The sequence below is a fragment of the Podarcis filfolensis genome (genome assembly GCF_964270895.1).
Source record: "Podarcis filfolensis genome assembly, chromosome: 12".
Classification (NCBI taxonomy): Eukaryota; Metazoa; Chordata; class Lepidosauria; order Squamata; family Lacertidae; genus Podarcis; species Podarcis filfolensis.
This window is the reverse complement of record NC_139614.1, coordinates 31,235,951-31,254,465: the sequence shown is the minus strand read 5'-3', so window position 1 is coordinate 31,254,465 and position 18,515 is coordinate 31,235,951. Positions and strand designations below refer to the sequence as shown.

At 45.8% G+C, this 18,515-nt stretch overlaps 1 protein-coding gene across 2 annotated transcripts in view; it reads left to right on the top strand.

Annotated features, from left to right (window-relative positions):
- COL1A2 (collagen type I alpha 2 chain) overlaps positions 1 to 18,515 on the top strand; it is a 65,805-nt gene that overhangs the window by 23,157 nt on the left and 24,133 nt on the right. For both annotated transcript variants that reach the window (XM_083578455.1, XM_083578456.1), the window contains exons 11-29: positions 1,847 to 1,891; positions 2,402 to 2,455; positions 2,565 to 2,609; positions 4,423 to 4,476; positions 5,889 to 5,987; positions 6,208 to 6,252; positions 6,361 to 6,459; positions 7,856 to 7,909; positions 8,040 to 8,147; positions 10,322 to 10,375; positions 10,489 to 10,587; positions 11,349 to 11,402; positions 12,632 to 12,730; positions 13,289 to 13,342; positions 13,742 to 13,795; positions 14,063 to 14,116; positions 15,663 to 15,716; positions 16,663 to 16,707; positions 17,710 to 17,808. In XM_083578455.1, coding sequence (XP_083434581.1) covers positions 1,847 to 1,891; positions 2,402 to 2,455; positions 2,565 to 2,609; positions 4,423 to 4,476; positions 5,889 to 5,987; positions 6,208 to 6,252; positions 6,361 to 6,459; positions 7,856 to 7,909; positions 8,040 to 8,147; positions 10,322 to 10,375; positions 10,489 to 10,587; positions 11,349 to 11,402; positions 12,632 to 12,730; positions 13,289 to 13,342; positions 13,742 to 13,795; positions 14,063 to 14,116; positions 15,663 to 15,716; positions 16,663 to 16,707; positions 17,710 to 17,808 — 1,269 coding nt within the window. The remainder of the gene's footprint in view (positions 1 to 1,846; positions 1,892 to 2,401; positions 2,456 to 2,564; positions 2,610 to 4,422; positions 4,477 to 5,888; positions 5,988 to 6,207; positions 6,253 to 6,360; positions 6,460 to 7,855; positions 7,910 to 8,039; positions 8,148 to 10,321; positions 10,376 to 10,488; positions 10,588 to 11,348; positions 11,403 to 12,631; positions 12,731 to 13,288; positions 13,343 to 13,741; positions 13,796 to 14,062; positions 14,117 to 15,662; positions 15,717 to 16,662; positions 16,708 to 17,709; positions 17,809 to 18,515) is intronic.

The following is an 18,515-nucleotide window of genomic DNA, read 5'->3' as shown; positions in this document are numbered from 1 at the left end:
ATATGTAAATAAAAAACAGTGGGAGCTGCTGTAAACATTAATAGTGTGGAGTGCTGCTATTCCTGATTCCAGTCATTCCATTTCTCCTTCCTCCTCCATTTTCCCATTTCTTAGTTTATGGGCAGCACACAAATGTAATAATACAGGGTTCTCCCAGCAGTAGTTCAGCATCTGTGGTCATTGAGCCTGCTTCTCTTAGGGAGGCGTCATAGCTCAGTGCCAGAGCATCTGCTTGGCATGCAGAAGGCCCCAGGTTTATTCCCCAGCATCTGCCAGGTGGGGCTGGGGAGATACCCTGCTGGAAACTCTGGAGAGCCTCAGCTGGTCAATGTAGATAACACTGAGCTAGCTGGAGCAATGGTTTGATTTGTTACAAGCTTCCTATGTTCCATTAGTATTGGACTAATTTAGGTTCCCCCCCCCTTTCGGGGGGTGGACTTTACTTCTGCAAACCTTGGTGTTCTGCCAAGCCTGCTGCTCCTCCCTCTAGACTATGCTTGCTGCCATTTTTCCTACAAAAGAAATGGCGCTCACAGCCTGGACATCAGAAATAGCGAGAATCATGTGTTGAGGCAAGCCAGCAAATGCATGTCTCATAAGGAACTGGCTTGCACTGACAGGCCTCTCCTTTCATTATTGGAGTGAACCAAAGCTTAGTAGGTGTTCTTGAGACTTAAGTGTGCAAGTATCAAAATGGGATATGTGGGAAACGAGAGCTTTTAAACTTGCTTTACAGCCAGGAATCTCAGATATTCCTTTGTCTAATTTCTGTTTTCATGTTAGCTCAGAGGTGGAGCCAGCAAACCAAATGGCGCTTTGAAATGCAGCTGGGTAGATAACACCACTCTCAGTCAAAAAACTATGGAAACAGAAAGCTGAGAAAAATACAAGTTGCTCCATTGGTCCCAAAGCAAGCCAACGTTGAGGGATGAGGTCTCCTGTATTGATCACAAGGAGATGGGTTGGCCTTCTAGCTAAATGAAGACCCAGGCTCAGGGAGAGTCAGGAAGAAGCTTAGCTTAATCTCCCCCCTCTTCCCTCCTCCTCTAGTACGGACACAAGGAGGCTTTTAGGAAGCTTTCGCTTCCATTTTTGATTAACCATCGCTTGCTGTGTTGAAACTGTGGCTAATGTTAACTGTGGCTTGTCTGAAACCATTTGAGTTCAGGCTATGGGTTATGAAGCTGGTTTGTCTCAACAAACCATAGTTACAGTTAATACTGGGTTCAGTTTCACATGTAGCCCTCAACTGGTTAGTTGAAATTGGAAGAGAAAATGTACAAAGCCTTTCCTTGCAACCATATGGCAGGAGAGGGAGTGCAAAAGCCCGGATAGAAAAGCTAAACCTTTTCCCAGGTCCTGTTGCATCAGCCTGTATCAACTTTGGCAAATACCAGTAGAGTTTCTTTGGCTGAAATCTGTGCATCTGTTAGCTTCATGGTATATGAGACCTTTACCTTTATAGATCAACCTGTCCAGACACATGCATGCAATTGTGGTGGCTGCCTTTAGCAAAGCATGTTTATCTCAGTCCCAAGAGTCACACTTCAGCTCCAATGAAATTAATGGGGCATAAGATTGTCACACAGTTAGCTTTTTCCTTTACTTTTGCGCGTTTTATCTGGGCTACAGTCAACATTTGTTCTATCCCTCTTCTACAAGCCCTCTTTGCTAACTAGATCACTAAGGTGATAAGAGGCTTTACTTTGTATGAACTTTTGTGCGCTAATTTAAATGCCAGAAGTGTAAACGTTCTGACTGCATCTTTTGCTATGTCAGTAATAAGACTTGCAAGGAAAGGACAACCTAAACCATGGGCTAAATGGAGAATCTTTGTCATTCGCAGGGCGAACCTGGTGCCCCTGGTGAAAATGGTACTCCCGGACAACCTGTAAGTATTTTCTCTCTGTGACTTACACAATATTAAGTCATCAAAAATCCTGTTATCATTTGTTAAAGTTTGCTATTTGCTTTCATGGAATTCTCAGTGTTTAATAGAAATTATACTATTTGATTAGAATATATGACTTACTGTGTTGAGGGCAACAGTAAATCTGCAGTCTTTTGCTCACTTGGGTGTGTGCCAATCCCACTGAGTTAAATCTGAGTTGAGCATGCATAACTTGAAACAGGAGTGTTGCACCCTATTGTGGAAACTGAGAAAAGACTGAAGCTATACTAGACTATACTTCATATTGCACTGCAGCTTATTATTACTACTAGTACTAGAAAGAAAATAATATTGTGCGGGGTATTGTTTTTGTTTGCTAAACAACGTTATGAATTTTTGAGTTTCTATATCATAAACCACCCTGTGATCCTCTCATGAAGGGTGCTGTAGAAATTTATTAAATGAAGTAAAGAAATATTCGGTAATGATTTGCGTGTCCTTTGCTTTCAGGGTGCTCGTGGTCTCCCTGGTGAAAGGGGAAGAGTCGGCGCTCCTGGTGCAGTTGTAAGTGACTCCCCTACCTGTACAACGTGGCTTCTGTTTTCTTTCTTTTGGATTCTTCAATTTTGTATCAGGAATTTAAGATGTAAAGAGAACCTTTGTTTTCTTTTAGGGGGCTCGTGGCAGTGATGGAAGTAACGGTCCCACTGGTCCCGCTGTAAGTCCAAACTTTAATGTTCTATTATTCTGTCCTGATGAACGACACACACTGTGACCCACCAGTCACTTGGATTTCTCTGTGCGATGGTCACCTGTCTTTCTCTCTGCCCTTTATCAGTTGCAGAAAAGGAAATCTTTTCTTTCTTTCCTTCTTTTCCAAAAAAAAACATCTGGCATTTCCAGATAGGCATCAAAGAGCTGTCCAAAATAGTAGTAGTATTCTCAGGGTGCTTCCACAGACTTTTCAGCTCAAGCCTGAAATCCAGTGTTTTGGACTGACTGCTTTCGCAGTGATGACTGGATTTGCCCAGCCCAAGCTGCATAGAAGCTGTGGGAGCTCTCCCTGCACAGATAGCAACATTATTGGGATACATTTTTTGAGCTGAGAATTGTATCATGAAATTTGCAGGAATGTGAAATCCAAAGGATGTTTGCATTTCTGATCCACACATTAGTCCAGGAGGTGTGTAGCGGGTCAGTCTGCATAAGAATTCACAGATTCTGAATTCTTCAGGCATTCCTGCCTCTGGTAAGGGGGCAAACTGGCTGATTCAAAAATGGAACATGAGGCTTTATTACTCCAAGTGCCCCTGCCCTTGGGAATTTGGAGATTGACCCCAGTAGAAAGATGTCCACAGGGGTCTGGTGGTGTCTGTGTGACATCCGTTTCCCATCCCTGCTTTATATCCTGGAATATCCAGTGTCTAGCCTAGGCAGTAAACCAATCACATTGTCTCCTGGCGAGCTCAGGAAGGAATAGGTCAGTTACTGCCAGTGTGATTAGTACATTGCTCTAAGGCTGGATATACAGCACCTCAATTTTTTAACACATTCTGTTGCACTTTCGCAAGCGATGCTAAAAATTGCACTCTCTCACATGTAACTAATGCAGTGTTCTGCCCCGTTCGCCCCACTTTAAATGAAGCATCTAGAAAGTGGGTGCTTGTTTATCATAACAGCTAGGCAAGCATGTTAAACAGAGAAGCAGCAAAATACATCCTTGCAAGGACAACCTTTATTCTACCTTAAAGGTTTTTAAATGGTTCTTAGCTCAGGGAAGGCCAAACAGAGGCACAAGGCATTCTTGTTTCTAGAGCCATGCACACACAGAGGTGCATTTGCCCAGAAGAATGCTTGTAATGACAGCAGTGATGCCCTGGCACCTCTTTTGATGGGCATAGCAAGCTACATATTGAGCCATATCCCCTTCCTTGGCATTTTGTGCCCAGTGAACATGCTCAGTCCTCAATGGATTTTTTTTCTCCTCCTCCTACACAGGGTCTTTTTCCTGGTTGTTGTTTTTTTGATGTTAGGGGGTGAGTTGGAGGTACTTCTGCAGACCTCAAGATCTCCCCCTGCCGATTCTCCTCCATTGTGTGCAGATATGGTACTGTTTTGGCTACATAAGCAGCAGCACTTATGCCTGAACATCAGATATAAACGGAATGATGGAAATGCCGCATTCTGATTAAAACGTCAGAACTGAGTGTGAAGACACCTCTTGCCTTTCCATCTCCCTGGGCTGGGAAAACCTGGCAGGGGTCCCACATTTTGCAGGCCTGCTTTGGGGGCACTGGCGTGCAAAAACGCAAGGAGACATTTTCATGCATTTGGCTCTAAGATCAGATTCAAACCTTGTTCTAGGACTCAAGTCTGTTGTCATGTAGGCAATCCACTTTGTTGCTTCAGGGTCCCATGAGATGTATTCTGGTCATTGATTCCTATGGCCTGGCCTCTTTCCTTTGTCTCCTTCTCAGCCTACTACTTGCACCTGCAGATCTTGAAGGATTTCTCTTTCTTTATTTTCACAGGGTCCCATGGGTGCTGCTGGAGCTCCAGGATTCTCAGGTGCTCCCGGAGCCAAGGTATGACATATATTCCACCCCCTCAGGCACAGATGCTCAACGAAATGTTTTCAAGCCAAGCAATGCTTTAGCTGTACAATGAGAAGAATACAGGTTGTTCCCACCTACAAACATTCACAGCAACCATTTGTAGTTTTCTTTAAACTAATCAAATAGCAGTAGAAATGCAAAAGTGTAATGCTATTTGGTTTGTTCCACACAGTGGGCTGTATCTAGTGGTGTCCCTCCACGGTCACAAGGCAGCATGCGTTAGTGAAAAGGAGGAAAGGTGGTCTTTTGCCAATTCCTCCTTCAATCTGCAGCCCCCTGCTCCAGAGAGCTAGGGCATCCTCTGGTAAGCAGTGTGGAGGGCAAAGGAGGGGATTTGTGAAAATCATCTCCTCACACCTTTCAGCTCATGTAAGGCTTTGCTGGACCAAAGAGCAGAGAGACAGAACTGGTTCTGTCCCTATGCCCAAAATACACATCTTGCATTAGGGGAGATATTTGGTGATGTTTTCCCCAAACCATTGGGGGGGGGGAATCAGTGGTTCGCTGTTCACGTAGGATAGATTCGCATAACTGCGTTTGCCCTCCTGTAAGCAAGAAAAATTAATGGCATGTGCGGAAATTGCAGATGAAATTATTTCTTGTTGAGATAGTTCCTAGTGGTCATGAAGATTGGGTCGGTTTGTAATAGCCAGGCAAAGATGGGCAGTAACGAAATTGTGCACCTAGCTAGAGAGAAAGATAAAGCGCTTGCTTTTCTGTCAGGAAGTCTAATGTTGTGGCACTGGCACAGCATATGATCTCTTCATATGGATGTTGTAGCTCCACAAAAGCCTGCATATGCCAGCACACAGGGGCAGACCTTGGTAATAGGCCGTCCTGTGCGAGGGCACAGGCTTAAGCTGAGCTTTGGGGAGGAGGTGTGAGGCTCTGGCAGAGCCCTAGAGCCCTTCCACCTCCTTCCCAAAGCCTGGTAGGCACTTCCCCTGCTTTTGTAAGGAGGCAGGAGGACTCCAGGGCCCTGTCAGAGCCCTAACACCTCCTTTCCAAAGCAGGGCAAGTGCTTGCCAGGCTTTGAGAAGGCACCCTTCTTGGCCGCACTACTCACCCTGCCATAAATCCACCTCAATGCAATGCATCACATGATCCAAACTCAAATGTAAGGATTGTAAAATAAATAATAATAATAATAGCAACAACAGGGCTAGCATATCTTCTCTTTTGCTGAACTATTTGCTGCAATTGGATCATGATTACTGTACTATCTAGTGCTCATCTTAACAGAGACAGCCACACTGGGGATGTTATCTTTGTTTTGTTTTTGTTTTAAGCCTGATTAGAGTAGTATAGGTTTAATAAGTGCTGAAATGAACCATACACCGAACACTCAGCGCTCACCACACACATCCTCTCTTCCCAAACAGGGTGAAGTTGGTTCTGCTGGCAACACAGGTCCCTCTGGTCCTGCTGGCCCTCGTGGTGAAGTTGGACTCCCTGGTGCTTCCGGTCCTGTTGGCCCTCCAGTAAGTTACTCTTGAAACTTCTGCTACCGATGAATGTGGTTCCTTGCATCTGCTTTTCAGTTATTTTGTTTATATATGTCGCTTGGGCATAAAGAAACATCTAAGCGATTTGCGCGCGCACACGAACACACACACACACCTAAACCAATATGCCTAGATAAAATGAGCAGGTGATCATATATATTTAAAACCTAACATTATCCTTTTCTCTCTCTCTTAGGGTAACCCTGGTAACAACGGCATTAATGGTGCTAAAGGCGCAGCTGTAAGTATGCAGGCCTCAAACTGGATTGTCCCATAGGAAAAGCTTCTGTGGCGCTACAGAGGAGAGTTCTGACATGTGTTCTCCTCCTCCTCTCTCCTTTCTGGGCAGGGTCTTCCCGGTCCAGCTGGTGCTCCTGGCCTGCCTGGTCCCCGTGGTATGATTGGCGCTGCTGGCTCCGCTGGTGCTGCTGGAGCTAGAGGACTTGTTGTAAGTGATGCTATCTACCATATATGCCTCCTTTTTGCAATTTATGGGTCCTGTGTTTTTGACAATGCATGGCCTGCCTTTCAGTCAAGTGATGATCAAAGCAGCTTACAAATGGCAGGTATCTCCCAAATCACCCATCATGCAGCTGCACACTTATACACACATGCACAACCCAGCAGCCTTTGTTCCTCTGCTCTCCAGCCCCAGGAACTGGAGGGAGGGAACAACCTACCCCCTGAAGCTGCTCCTTATCTGGCCGATAAGCCAAGTTGGTCTTCTCATTGCCATGATGATGCCCTGGGAGACGGGGGCAGGCAGTGCAGCCTCCCCAGTGATCCTTGGTCTCCTGTCCAGTGGCAGAGGCCAGCGGGTGCTTCCCTCCAATTCCACAGTCCCCAGGGGGATATGTGGCTTCCACAAAGGCCAGCAGGGCATCGTTTTAGTGTCTGAGTTGCCTTCGTACTTAGGATGCTGGTCTTGCCTGCCAGCATCTGGGCTTGCTCTGACTTTAGGCCGCCCTGGCTGGCACATAGTTGCCCAATGCCCTTGCTAGAACATTTGGCACCATTGCTCCATGATTAATATCTAACCAAGTGTGAAGCGGTGTCTGATAATGTAAAATGTCTGGGGTTATTTTGCCTTCTGTTGGTCAAGTGCAGTTTTGCACCAAGCTGTTAATGTCTAATGCCAACGACAGTCACTGTTACAGATTCTCTCTTTTATGTCAACTTTGCCAATGAAATAATTGTTCTTACAGTGGCAATCCTTACAGCAGCTCTGTAAGGGAGACCAATATTGGGGAGAATACTGGAGCCACAAAGTTTGTCCATGACTTAAGTCAGATGTGGATTAGTAACTTCATATTAACATAGAACTGGGCACAGCTTATTCCCCCATTGTACTGCATTGATTATTCCCTTCCTCCAATAAACACACCATCCAAGCCAGTTCTCAAATGACCAGGGGCAGGGCAAGGGAGACAGAGCAGGCCTGGCCCTCTTGCATTCTGTGCCAGCTACTGTTTGTAAGGCTACAGGGTAATGGGATGATTTGGGGAGTGAGACATATGGGTTTCATCCCCCCCCCAATAATTCAAGCACAAATCTGGGCTAGGAACAGCCCAGTTTGGATGACTGACACTGCAATCCTATATCCAGTTACCTGTAAGGTGTGTGGGGGGGAACCCACTGATTTAAGTAGGAACCAACTCTTGAGTAGGCATGTACAGACTTGTTTGGGGAGTATCATTGCGTGAGATGCTGCTGCTAGGCCGTTTTGCTGCAGTTCTTAGCTGCTTGGATAACTTTGCAGCCCGGATGTTCAGAAGAAGAAAAACAATGGTGTGTGTAAATTCATAGTGTTCACTGTTGGGATCTCTTGTTCTGTTTGACTCCAGGGTGAACCTGGCCCCGCTGGATCCAAGGGAGAGACCGGTAACAAGGGAGAGCCTGTGAGTATCTTTACTGCATGAAGCACTGCTATCTATTTGGTGGAAATCACTGTTGATTCTGTTTTTCCCCCCATCATGCAGCCTGTTTCTCAAAATGGTGGCTTGTTTTGCTCTCTTTCCTACCCGACAGGGCGCTTCCGGCCCTGCTGGCCCTGCTGGCCCAAGTGGTGAGGAAGGCAAGAGGGGCTCCAACGGTGAGCCTGGCTCGACTGGGGCACCTGGATCTGCAGGTTTAAGAGTAAGTGTGCTGCAAAAGGAAACAAAAACCCAACCCAATAGAAAACACCAGGGAAATCCACAGAGGTAGAACATGGAGTTGGAAGGGACGCCCACTGCCATGCAGAAATATTTTCCCAGCGTGGGGCTTGAACCCACAGCTCTGAGATCAAGAGTCTCATGCTCTACCAGTATAATTGGTACTGGGCTGAATATACATGTTAATTCTTCATGCAGAAGGCCCCATTTTCCATCCAGGACATCTCCAGTGAAAGGATCAGGCAACAGGTGGAAGACCTTCCTCTGCCTGAGATTCTAGAGAGCTGCTGTTGCCGGTCAGAGTAGATAGAACTGGGCCAGGTAGACAAATAGTTTGCCCTGGTATATAGGGTGGCTTCCTAAATTCCTGTGGGATTAACGTGACCACACCTACCTGTGCTTGGAGGGGCATTCTTGTCTACACCAGACAATGTTCCAATGTATGTGCATACATGGGCAGGTCATGGCTTGATGGAGACAGCACATCCTGGGTCTGTAGAGGACCTAAGGTTCCAGTTAAAGTATTCCAAGTAGCTGGGCTAGAAGAAGGCACTACCTGAGACCCCAGTCTCTCTCCAATGTGGTAGTCAGTGCTGGGCTGCCAGAGGGCCTGCTTTGACAAAGGCCATTCTTTTAGCCTTAAGCAAGAGTTCAGCTGCGGCATCTCAGCTAGATATCCAACGTCCTGGAATATTTTCAAACTAATTGTGGTTTTTGTAAAAATAAATAAATCACTAGCTGCCAACGTGTAGTAGCAGCAGCAGTAGTAAATGAGGATAATGAACAATGAATTGAGAATATATGATTGTTCAATTAAAATTGTGTCAATGGGCTTTTTGCTTCTTTAGAACTTGGTGCATTGGGGACACAGTAGGGCTAATTTTTGCATGCTAATCAGCGCTTCTCATGACACGCTGAATTTTGCTGAAACTTTGTTCAGTTGTTCCTTTGGGGGCTGGACTTAGAATCTGGGAGAGATCTAGAACCCACTCTTGCGACAGTGACAGCTTAGCTGCACATTGTATTTTCTAGCCATTGGATCAGTCCTCTGTGTGATCTCTGTGCCTGCATAGCAGTGGAAACTTACTGTGTTTTACAGGAAAAACTGTTCCTTGCCAAAGCTGCATATTGCCAATCTCCAGATCTAGCACTGGAAGAAGAAGCAATTTGCATGCACATGTTCACAAATTATTTTTCCATGGATGCTGAGGCATAAGACCTAAGCAGGAATGCTTTCTCTAGTGGATAAATCGAATGGGTGAATTGGTCCTGATTTCCCCCCGTTGGGATAAACCATTCCTTTTGTCTTGTGGGCCTGGGTTGCAGTGCATTGTAAAAGTCCTGAAGGCCTTGGTGGTTAGCTCATTTTCACAGTCTACATGCTCACTGATGACAGCGCTTTGATACTGTTCCCGGCAACACACATTATGGTCATTGCAGGATAATGTCAGGTAGTGAAGGTACCCTCATCATATCCACAAGGCTGTCCCAGGTTGTTTTGCACCTGGTCTGCTTTATCAGTTTTCATCTGCCACTATAAATTAAACGATATTGATCAAGACTGAGACATGGACCTGTCAAAACTGGCTTAATGTGCAGGTGAACCTAAGGTCACAGAGCACAGTTGCATCCCTTTTGATAAATCTAATTGTGAGGGATGCTTCTGCCTGCTCTGGTCCCTGCTGCTTCCCAGAGCTATATCGGCCTTCTTGAAATGGTACCTGACATTCCAGTTGAGAGCTTGCCATTCTCTTTATTGGGCTCTACAGCAGCCTCTAAAGACCACTGGAATCCCTCTCGTGGACCAGCCCTATCATTGGGCAGGGTGAGGCAGTCACCTTATGCAGCGGGTGCTGGGGAGGGCGAGGAGTGCCACCAAGGTGTTGGAGGACAGAGCTGCAAGTGCATAAAGGCAGCAAAAGCCCCTGAGATACCATCCTATTTTGGCTTCACTCCAGCCATTGGGTGCGTATGTGCCCAGCTCAACTATTTTTATTAAGCGAAGGAAAAGTTGCTTCCTCAGGAGGCCCCGATGCCACCACAAATGCCAAGCATTCCTTTGTAAATCCTTAGCTGTAGCAAGCCTTGCCTTTGCCTGTTGGCTAAAACTCTCTCTTCTTTTCTGACCAGATATTTGTGTGTTCTTTTCCTTCGTAGGGTGTTCCTGGATCTCGTGGTCTCCCTGGAGCTGATGGCAGAGCTGGTGTGATGGTAAGCTACCTTCTCCTTCTGCTGCTTCTTTTCTTTCTTTTGGAGAGATGTTCTTCTTGCCGTTGTTGCTCCCTCTCATTGGAGCTGGTTGTGGGTTCGTTTCTCCTCTGTAGGGAGCTGTTGGTAATCGTGGTGCTACTGGTGCTGCTGGTGCTAAGGGTCCCAATGGTGATTCTGGACGCCCCGGTGAACCTGGTCTCATGGGTGCAAGAGTAAGTATCAAGGGTGAGGATGAGGATCGTGTGACGTTGCAAGGCAGCAGTATCCAAATAAATAGAGGGTTTCCATTTAAAATGGGTGGTCCATTTTAAAAATGCAGTATGTTTATGGTGATGGTTAGTAATGTTTGGTTATGAGAACTTTATATTCATCACTATAATCAACTCTCATGACCATGTTGTGAGATTATTCGTATTCCCATTATACAGATATGAAACTGAGGCTGCAGTGGATATTTGGGTTGCACCCATATCCTAACTTACCTGGGGTTAAGCACAATGAGCTTAGGTAATGTGCAGCCCTATACATACCTGCTTACGAAACATGTGTAGGATTGCACTGTGATTTGGGAGGAAATCCCAATGAGTTCAATATGGACATTTCCCAGCAAACATGAATTTAATTGGTAGATAGACTGATCTGTCAATCGCTTGTTACTACTTCCAGTCTGCATCAATTTCTGTCGTGTTCATTGATAAATCAATTCCAGCCCATTTCTCCATTAATCTGTTTAAAAAGTCCAGCTGGTCCACGAGGTGAACCTGGCAGTGCACATTTTATGCTAAAACAAGCATTTCAATGCATTTTTTGAACCAAAAACGCAAAATTTGGAGAAGCGCTAAATTGGAAGATAATTACAATCTGATCCACGTTGCTGGGTTGAAAATGAGGCCCATTCACTTAAAAATGCAAAACATTCCTGTTTGAAATAATTTCAAAGATGATACTAAGATGAAACGTCTGTGCTTTTTAGGGTCTCCCTGGTCAATCTGGAAGCCCAGGCCCTGCTGGCAAAGAAGGTCTTCCTGTAAGTAGCCCACACTTTACCCTACAAATATATCACTTTTTAAAAATGTAGATTTTAGTTAACAGTTATAGACTTATAAGTAATGTCCACAGCTGTGTTCTATAACATTTTTATCCTGTTTAGCCTGGTGTCACGATGCTCCCTAGGCAAAGGAATGCACATAGTGGATCGCTAACACAATATTGTCAAAAGTGGACACTTAGTAGTTTCTATTGTTCCAGATACCCACACACACCAGTCTAGAGTCCAGGCAACTATTCCCTGCTCTGTGATCTCTGGAGCAGTTGCAGCAACAAGGGGGCACTCCCTCTCTACCAGTTTATGTGCCTTGCTCGACAGGCTGTGTCCACACAGCCTGAGACTACATCTGCCTGGAAGTTGTCTCTGATCGTCCCTCTTCAATCCCCTCCTGGTTCTGGGAGACAGTGGTGAAAGAGAGGGTGGGGCAGCACACACAGCTCCTCACTTGCCCAACCTGCCTCTTCCTTCTCTTCTTCCAACCCATCCTGTGTTCCACCCTCCCTCTCTGAAGCATCCGCTGCCTCCGACTGTTGCCTCCTGGCTGGTACAGTTCACTGGTTCCCTCTCCCAGGTGCACACTCATCAACATCCTGCAAGTCCCTGAGCAATTTTCTCAAGAGATCATTGGTGAGCCCAGAGTCTGAGCCTGGGACATTCCCGTGTTCAAAGCCATTCTGCCATCCCAGGCCCAAGTACAGGCCAGTTTAGGAAATCATCACTGCGGTTTCTGTTGAACCTTGTCTACTGATTCAGGCTCTGCACAGGTGCTGGTTTATTAAAATGGTTTCACAGAAGCTTCCAGACAGGCCCCTGAACACAGGCCTGCAGCAGAACTTCTCCCTTTCCAGCTTTCCTCAACCAGGTCAGGTGTCTTCCAGATGTTGTTGGACTACAACTCCCATCATCCACAGCCAACATGGCCAATGGTCTTGGGAGTTGGGAACCCAATAACATCAGGCTGAGGAAGCCTGTTGTAGATCTGGGAAGAAAAAGAGGGTGAGTCTAGAGGCTAGGTTGCATCGTGATATTGATACATAATATAGCATCTATAGCATAGATATAATATAGTCTACAGCATCATGATATTAATATGCAATGTATTGATATGCAATATAGATGTAATGTCTTCATTGGAAGTGTGCTGCCCTCAGTGGAGGTCAAGCAATATACCTAGGATAAAATCAATCTGGTTTGTTTCCCTCCTCTAGGGTCTGGCTGGTGCTGATGGTAGACCTGGCCCAATTGGTCCCGCTGGTCCAAGAGGTGAACCTGGCATCATCGGATTCCCAGGACCTAAAGGTCCCAATGTAAGTGCAATGGAGCTTGGGGGGTACCACCATATAACAGCCTGGTAGCATGAGAAATTGTCTGCAACTCCAACTTCATGTCCTTGTGTTAATCTTTCTGGTAACCCAGCAACAAATACCAGAGTGATGGCACTACAGTGCTAGTGTAAGGTTACAGTCCATATCAATGCCCTGCCCAGGTTTGGGGTCGGGGAGAAGGTCCTTAGGCACAATGCCCTTAGTGGAGGACCTGCTGGCTTCCTGGGGAGAGAACTGCTTCTTCTCGTGCTTCCTGCCGTCACTAGACATTTGCCTATTCCCTCTGGGACAGGGGATTTGTGAGCAAACAGGTGGGAACCATAAGTAGGAGGGGCAGCAAGTCTAGTTCTCATTGGCCAGGGTAGGGACCTCAACAGGTACCCATTTATGGTGCCCCCCCCCCCCGGCACTGACTCCAGTCTCAGAGAGCACAAGTGGGTCTTCGGAAATAGAAGAGATGCATCAGCCCAAATAAAGGAACTTGAGCGTAGTTGATGTTTGTTCTAATCTTGTTTTCATTTTCTTTTCTTTCTGCCGTAGGGTGAGCCTGGCAAACCTGGTGACAGAGGCCATGTTGGTGTTGCTGGCCAACGGGTATGTGCAGCTATCTTATGTCCCAATGAACATGCCTTAGTTAAGAGAGCAGGATCTGTACAGGAATTGCCAACCTCTAAGGAAGGGCTATACTACCTGTCTACCTGTCTGTTATCTTCCATTTTTAATGCAAATTAAACAGTTGTTTGATTTGTGAAGCAACTCTACCATGTGTGCAAGCGAGGAATGTGTTTGTGTGCCTGTTCATGTGTACACGTGCCATAAGTTAGCTTCTACATGGTACCAATGTTCAAAGTCATTGGATTACATCTCATGGGGGGAACACCTCGTCCATTAAGTAGATAGTCAGCTAAGGTGACACCATTTTATTTTTAGGAAGATAACAAACATGGTGTATATTGTCCATATCTTACGTAACTCATCCCTCTGTTATTGTAGGGTGCTCCTGGTCCCGAGGGAAATAACGGTGCTCAAGGTCCAATTGGTGTTGTTGTAAGTACATGATCATCATTGTTAACCTTTGACACAAACACAGAGTTCCACTACCTGTGTGTGCCCATTAACTTCAATGGAGGGCACTGATCTCCATGTGCCTTTCTTTGGGTAACTTTGCAGGGGGACAGTTGCCTATTTCATTGTGGCCATTGAACTTCCTTGATTTTAATACAGAAAAAAGTCGGGGGTGGGGAGCTGTCTAGCCATGCTTCTGCTCCAAAGGCTTTGCATGCTTATTTTTATTCTGTCTTTTAATTCCTCTAGGGCAACCCTGGTGCTAAAGGTGAAACTGGCCCAGCTGGTGCTCCTGGCTTCCAAGTAAGTGGTGATGGTGGTGAGGATGATGAAAATACAAATATTATTATTTAACAAGTGCCTGAAACATTTTAAGCACTGTACACACATTAAAACATAGAGGGTCTCTGTGCACAAGTTCACAATCTAATAAACACAGCAGAAAAGGAAAAAGGAATGGGAAGGGATGAGGAAAGCAAGGATTGGAGCAGCTGCTCCTTCAGTGGCTAATAGGTGGGGTTATGTTGCTCTCCCCATTACAGTGATGCTCCTGGGAGGCAGCCTCTCAGTGGCCCTTGGTGTCCTGGTCAGGATCAGAGGCCAACATTTGCATCCCTTGCTCTTCTTAAACAAATATGGTCTTTCTTACTAGGTAATGTTAACGCAGATTTTGCACTGTCTGCAGTTGGAAACTGTGCTAAGAACAAATGATCAGAAGCATTTCAGTATGTCTTGGTTTATACAGTGCACAAGGCACCAATGGCGTAGCGTGGGTTGTCAGCACCCGGGGCAAGGCAAGTAATTTGCGCCCCCTAACCCATGGATTTGCGCCCCCTAACCCGTGGATTTGCATCCCCTAACCCTAACCCCCAGATGTTGCGCCCGGTGCGGCCGGCCCCCCCTGCACCCCCCACGCTACGCCACTGCAAGGCACAGAGTATAAATGTGTTTAGTGCACGAAAACAAGAGTGGTAGATAATTTGAATTGATTTAAGCCACATCTTTCTTAAGAATCTTTTAATGTGGTCTTGCAAGGAGTTGTCTTGCACATGGCTTGGTTTTCATATAAGGGAGTCATCCTGAAAATCTGTATAATGCATTTCAGTGAAGGGAAGAGCTGTTTTAAGATCTGAGGCTTGCCACTCAGATTATGATAATAAGTTGGTTTGGGCAGAGAACAGCAATAGTAATCCATAGACGTTTCAGTCCATGTGGATTTTGTACAGGCAACTCCCCATTTATGTGTGTTCAAGGCATGCGTGACTGTGCACAGTAACCCAGAAGTGGGACACAAAGGGGCAAAAACAGCCTTGAAAAAGAATGTGGAAATGGCAAAATGGCGTAAAAACAGCAACTAGCAATCCCACAAGCCTTTGCAAGTGCAACCGCAGGACCTTTGAGGCCTATGGAGAGTTAGAGTTTGAGCAAGGAGGTTTGGAGGATGTTTGCGGGCTTTTTCAACTGTGCTCCCAACCTATGCGATTTTTCTTAAACACATGGGTGCCTGGCAACATAACCCCCCTCGTAAATGGGGAGTTGCCTATACAGAATATCCCATGTTCAGTCCCCAGCATCTGCAGATGGGACTGGGAATGTCCCCTGCCTGAAACCTGGGAGAGCTTCTGCCAGTATAAAGGTGGACAATACTGAGCTAAAAAGACCAACGCTCTGACAGGAAGTCAGTGTCCTGTGTTCCTGTGTCTTGAACGAAGCCTGTGAGATATAATAGCCCTTACATTTTAGACTGCGTTTACTAATACTTTTGCACAGGCTCACCTGTGACTTTTCATAATACACAAAAGGATTGTGGGTTGTTAAATTATTACCATCTGTTTCCTTTTCGTTTTAGGGTCTTCCAGGTCCCTCAGGCCCAGTTGGTGAAGCTGGCAAACCAGGCGAAAGGGTAATTGAACACAATACATTTATGGATAAGATGTGTTTTTTTCTAAACCACACAAATGCAGTGTCTAACTGCAGTGAGAGAAATCCTGCTGTCCATCTGTCATATGCAGGTGTCCATTGTGGCCGGGAGAAAAGCAGGTTGGCGTACTTCCTCCAAAGAGGCGTGAGGGAATGTCTCTGGCTCCCTTGTGTCTCTGTAGGGACAAGCTCCATAACAGTACCTGTGCTGTGGTTCTAGCAATCGCCCTTTACATTTTCCCTGATGTAACCCTAAGGCAGCATGGTCAGCGCTTACGGCACACTGTAGGAATATTTCGGCATGGTTTGTCTGACATTCCCCTCTCAAACCGAGGGGGAAGTTAAAGTGATTCAGTGTACCTGCCCTGAGTTGCTCCAACCAACTGGACATCCTTGGCTCCTTTGTTTTTGGCTTGTGAATATGGATAACACAGTGTGCAGCATGGAAAACACTCTTGTAAAAAAACAAAACAAAACAACAACCACATTTTACCCTTAGAAATATGGCCACTTAATCAGTTAAACTGGTAGGTTCCCTCCCCCCCCCCACTTCCTGTGAATACACACAGATTTAAAATATATGTCTTCTTTATTGGTCATTGGTTGGTTTTTTTTATCCCACCATTACTCCAGTGGTGGTGTGCATGGCTGGTCTCTTCCTCATCCTACAACAACCCTGTGAGGTTGTCTGCCAGCCTGCGAGAGAGAATGAGAAGGAACGCAACAAGAGAGTCAAATTCTCTCTTGTGGCTTGAGCCCTATGTTCTGCTGCACCACAGTTTTGAGATCAAAATGTGCATCTCCTTTTTTATCTCACTGGATTGAAATAACCTCAGTCGGTAGCTATAATAATTCTTAAAATGACAGTAAGGAAAACACGTTCAAAGTTAAGCGTAACCTGTCTCTCTCTTTCTCTCTTTTGTGCATAGGGTCTTCATGGTGATTTCGGTCCTGCTGGTCCTGCTGGTCCAAGAGTAAGTTTATTTTTCACTGTGCTTTGCTTTGTTCCTAAAGTCTGCAATACCTGCCTTTGAACTAAGAAAGATGCGTTCAGAATACCCTTGAATAACCACTGCTATTGGGGTGGGTTTCTGTTTGGGAGAAAGGACCACAGCTCAGTGGTAACACACATGCTCTGCATGCAGAATTTCATAGGTGCAATCCCACACAGGGCTGGGGAAGACCCCTGTCTGAAACCCTGGAGGTTTGCTCCCAGTCGGAGTAAACACTGCTCAGATAAATGGCTTGACTCTGTATAATGCTGCTTCTTGGGTTCCTATGCCTCATCTCCATTGTGGAAGATTTCCCAAGGGAAAGGCTGCCGTTTCCAGTCTTCTGCCTACAATACACTAAACCACATTTTCACCTTCTGAAGATTTTTACAGAGGACAGCAACACACATGTTGAGATAATACGGTGAATGCTGCATCTGTTAAGTGTTGTTAATGTGTTCAGTGTCCAGTATAATTTATATATGCATGTATGGCATGCATAGCGCATTATCAAATTGTAAAATATTGCATGAATATAGCATGCATACATAAAATGCATAGAATATGCAGAGTTGCAAGTTGATGTCCTTATATTGACAAGGAGGAACTGAATTCTGGACCAAGAGATAAAGCCAAGTAAAGGGATAGTCTCCTAAGCACTCTGGCTCAGAAGTGAGTCCCATGGAAACCAATGGGACTTCTTTCTGTCTCGGTGTCTTTGGAACTGGGCTGTCAACAATATGTCTGCATCTAGAGAGCAGCACTCTGAGTTCTTGTTTAGATGCAGGACTCCTGCAGAAGAGCAAGGCCTGCCCTTAAGCCTAGATCCCATTCATTAGCTATGTATGAGCGAAGAAGCAAAAAATAGCATTTGCCGGTGGTACCACTAACATCTTCCAGGCTTCAGTGCTAAATGCTAAGGTTGCTATCCAAATTCAAGGCCTCTGGATTCCAATTCACTTCTTGCCCATCTGCTTCCTCCAGGGTGAGCGTGGTCTTCCAGGTCAAAGTGGTGCTGTAGGTCCTGTAGGCTCCATTGGAAGCCGTGGCCCATCCGGCCCACCAGGAACTGATGGTAACAAGGTAAGGCAAAAAGGGTGCTATTTTTCTGAAATCCTGGGGAGGGCAGTGTCATCTCCTTGATGCAAGCGCTTAGCCGGAGCCTGATGGCAACCTCCCATATACATATGTGCCTGGTGTGTGTAGCATGTCAACCGTCTGCTGCTTTGCTGCCTTTAAGATCTTGTATTATCGGCAAAGGGTGCAGTGGTCACATAGGGGTATTTTTGGCTTAGGTATCAGCCGCTTGTCTTTGTTGTCTGAAGTGTAACTGTTAAAAGAGGAATGAGCAACCTGCGGGCCTCCAGATGTTTTTGGACTGCAGGTTCCACCAGTCCCAGCCAGCAAGGCTAATCATCAAGGATAAAGGGAGTTGTAATCCCACATCTGAAGGGCTAGGCGCTCACCACCCTTGTTCTAGAAAGGGCATCTGTGATACAGAGAACCCACCATAGGCAAACTTAAGCGCTTGTCAACAAGCCTGCTGTTGACCGAGTAGCAGCTTTTTATTTGGTATTAATAGGTGCTTTAGAACATCCTCTTAAATTTCAAATGAAGTTGTTGCGTAGGGGTTGGGTAGGATGCTGTTAGATGAACATGGCCTGGAATCCTCATTATGCATCTGGAGCTTGTCAGTCATGTGGCTTTGTCTGGATCAGGGATTGAGCCTTCCTTTTCTTCTGCTTTTGTCTACTGGCATAGTTGCAGCTTCATATATACTTACTCGTTCT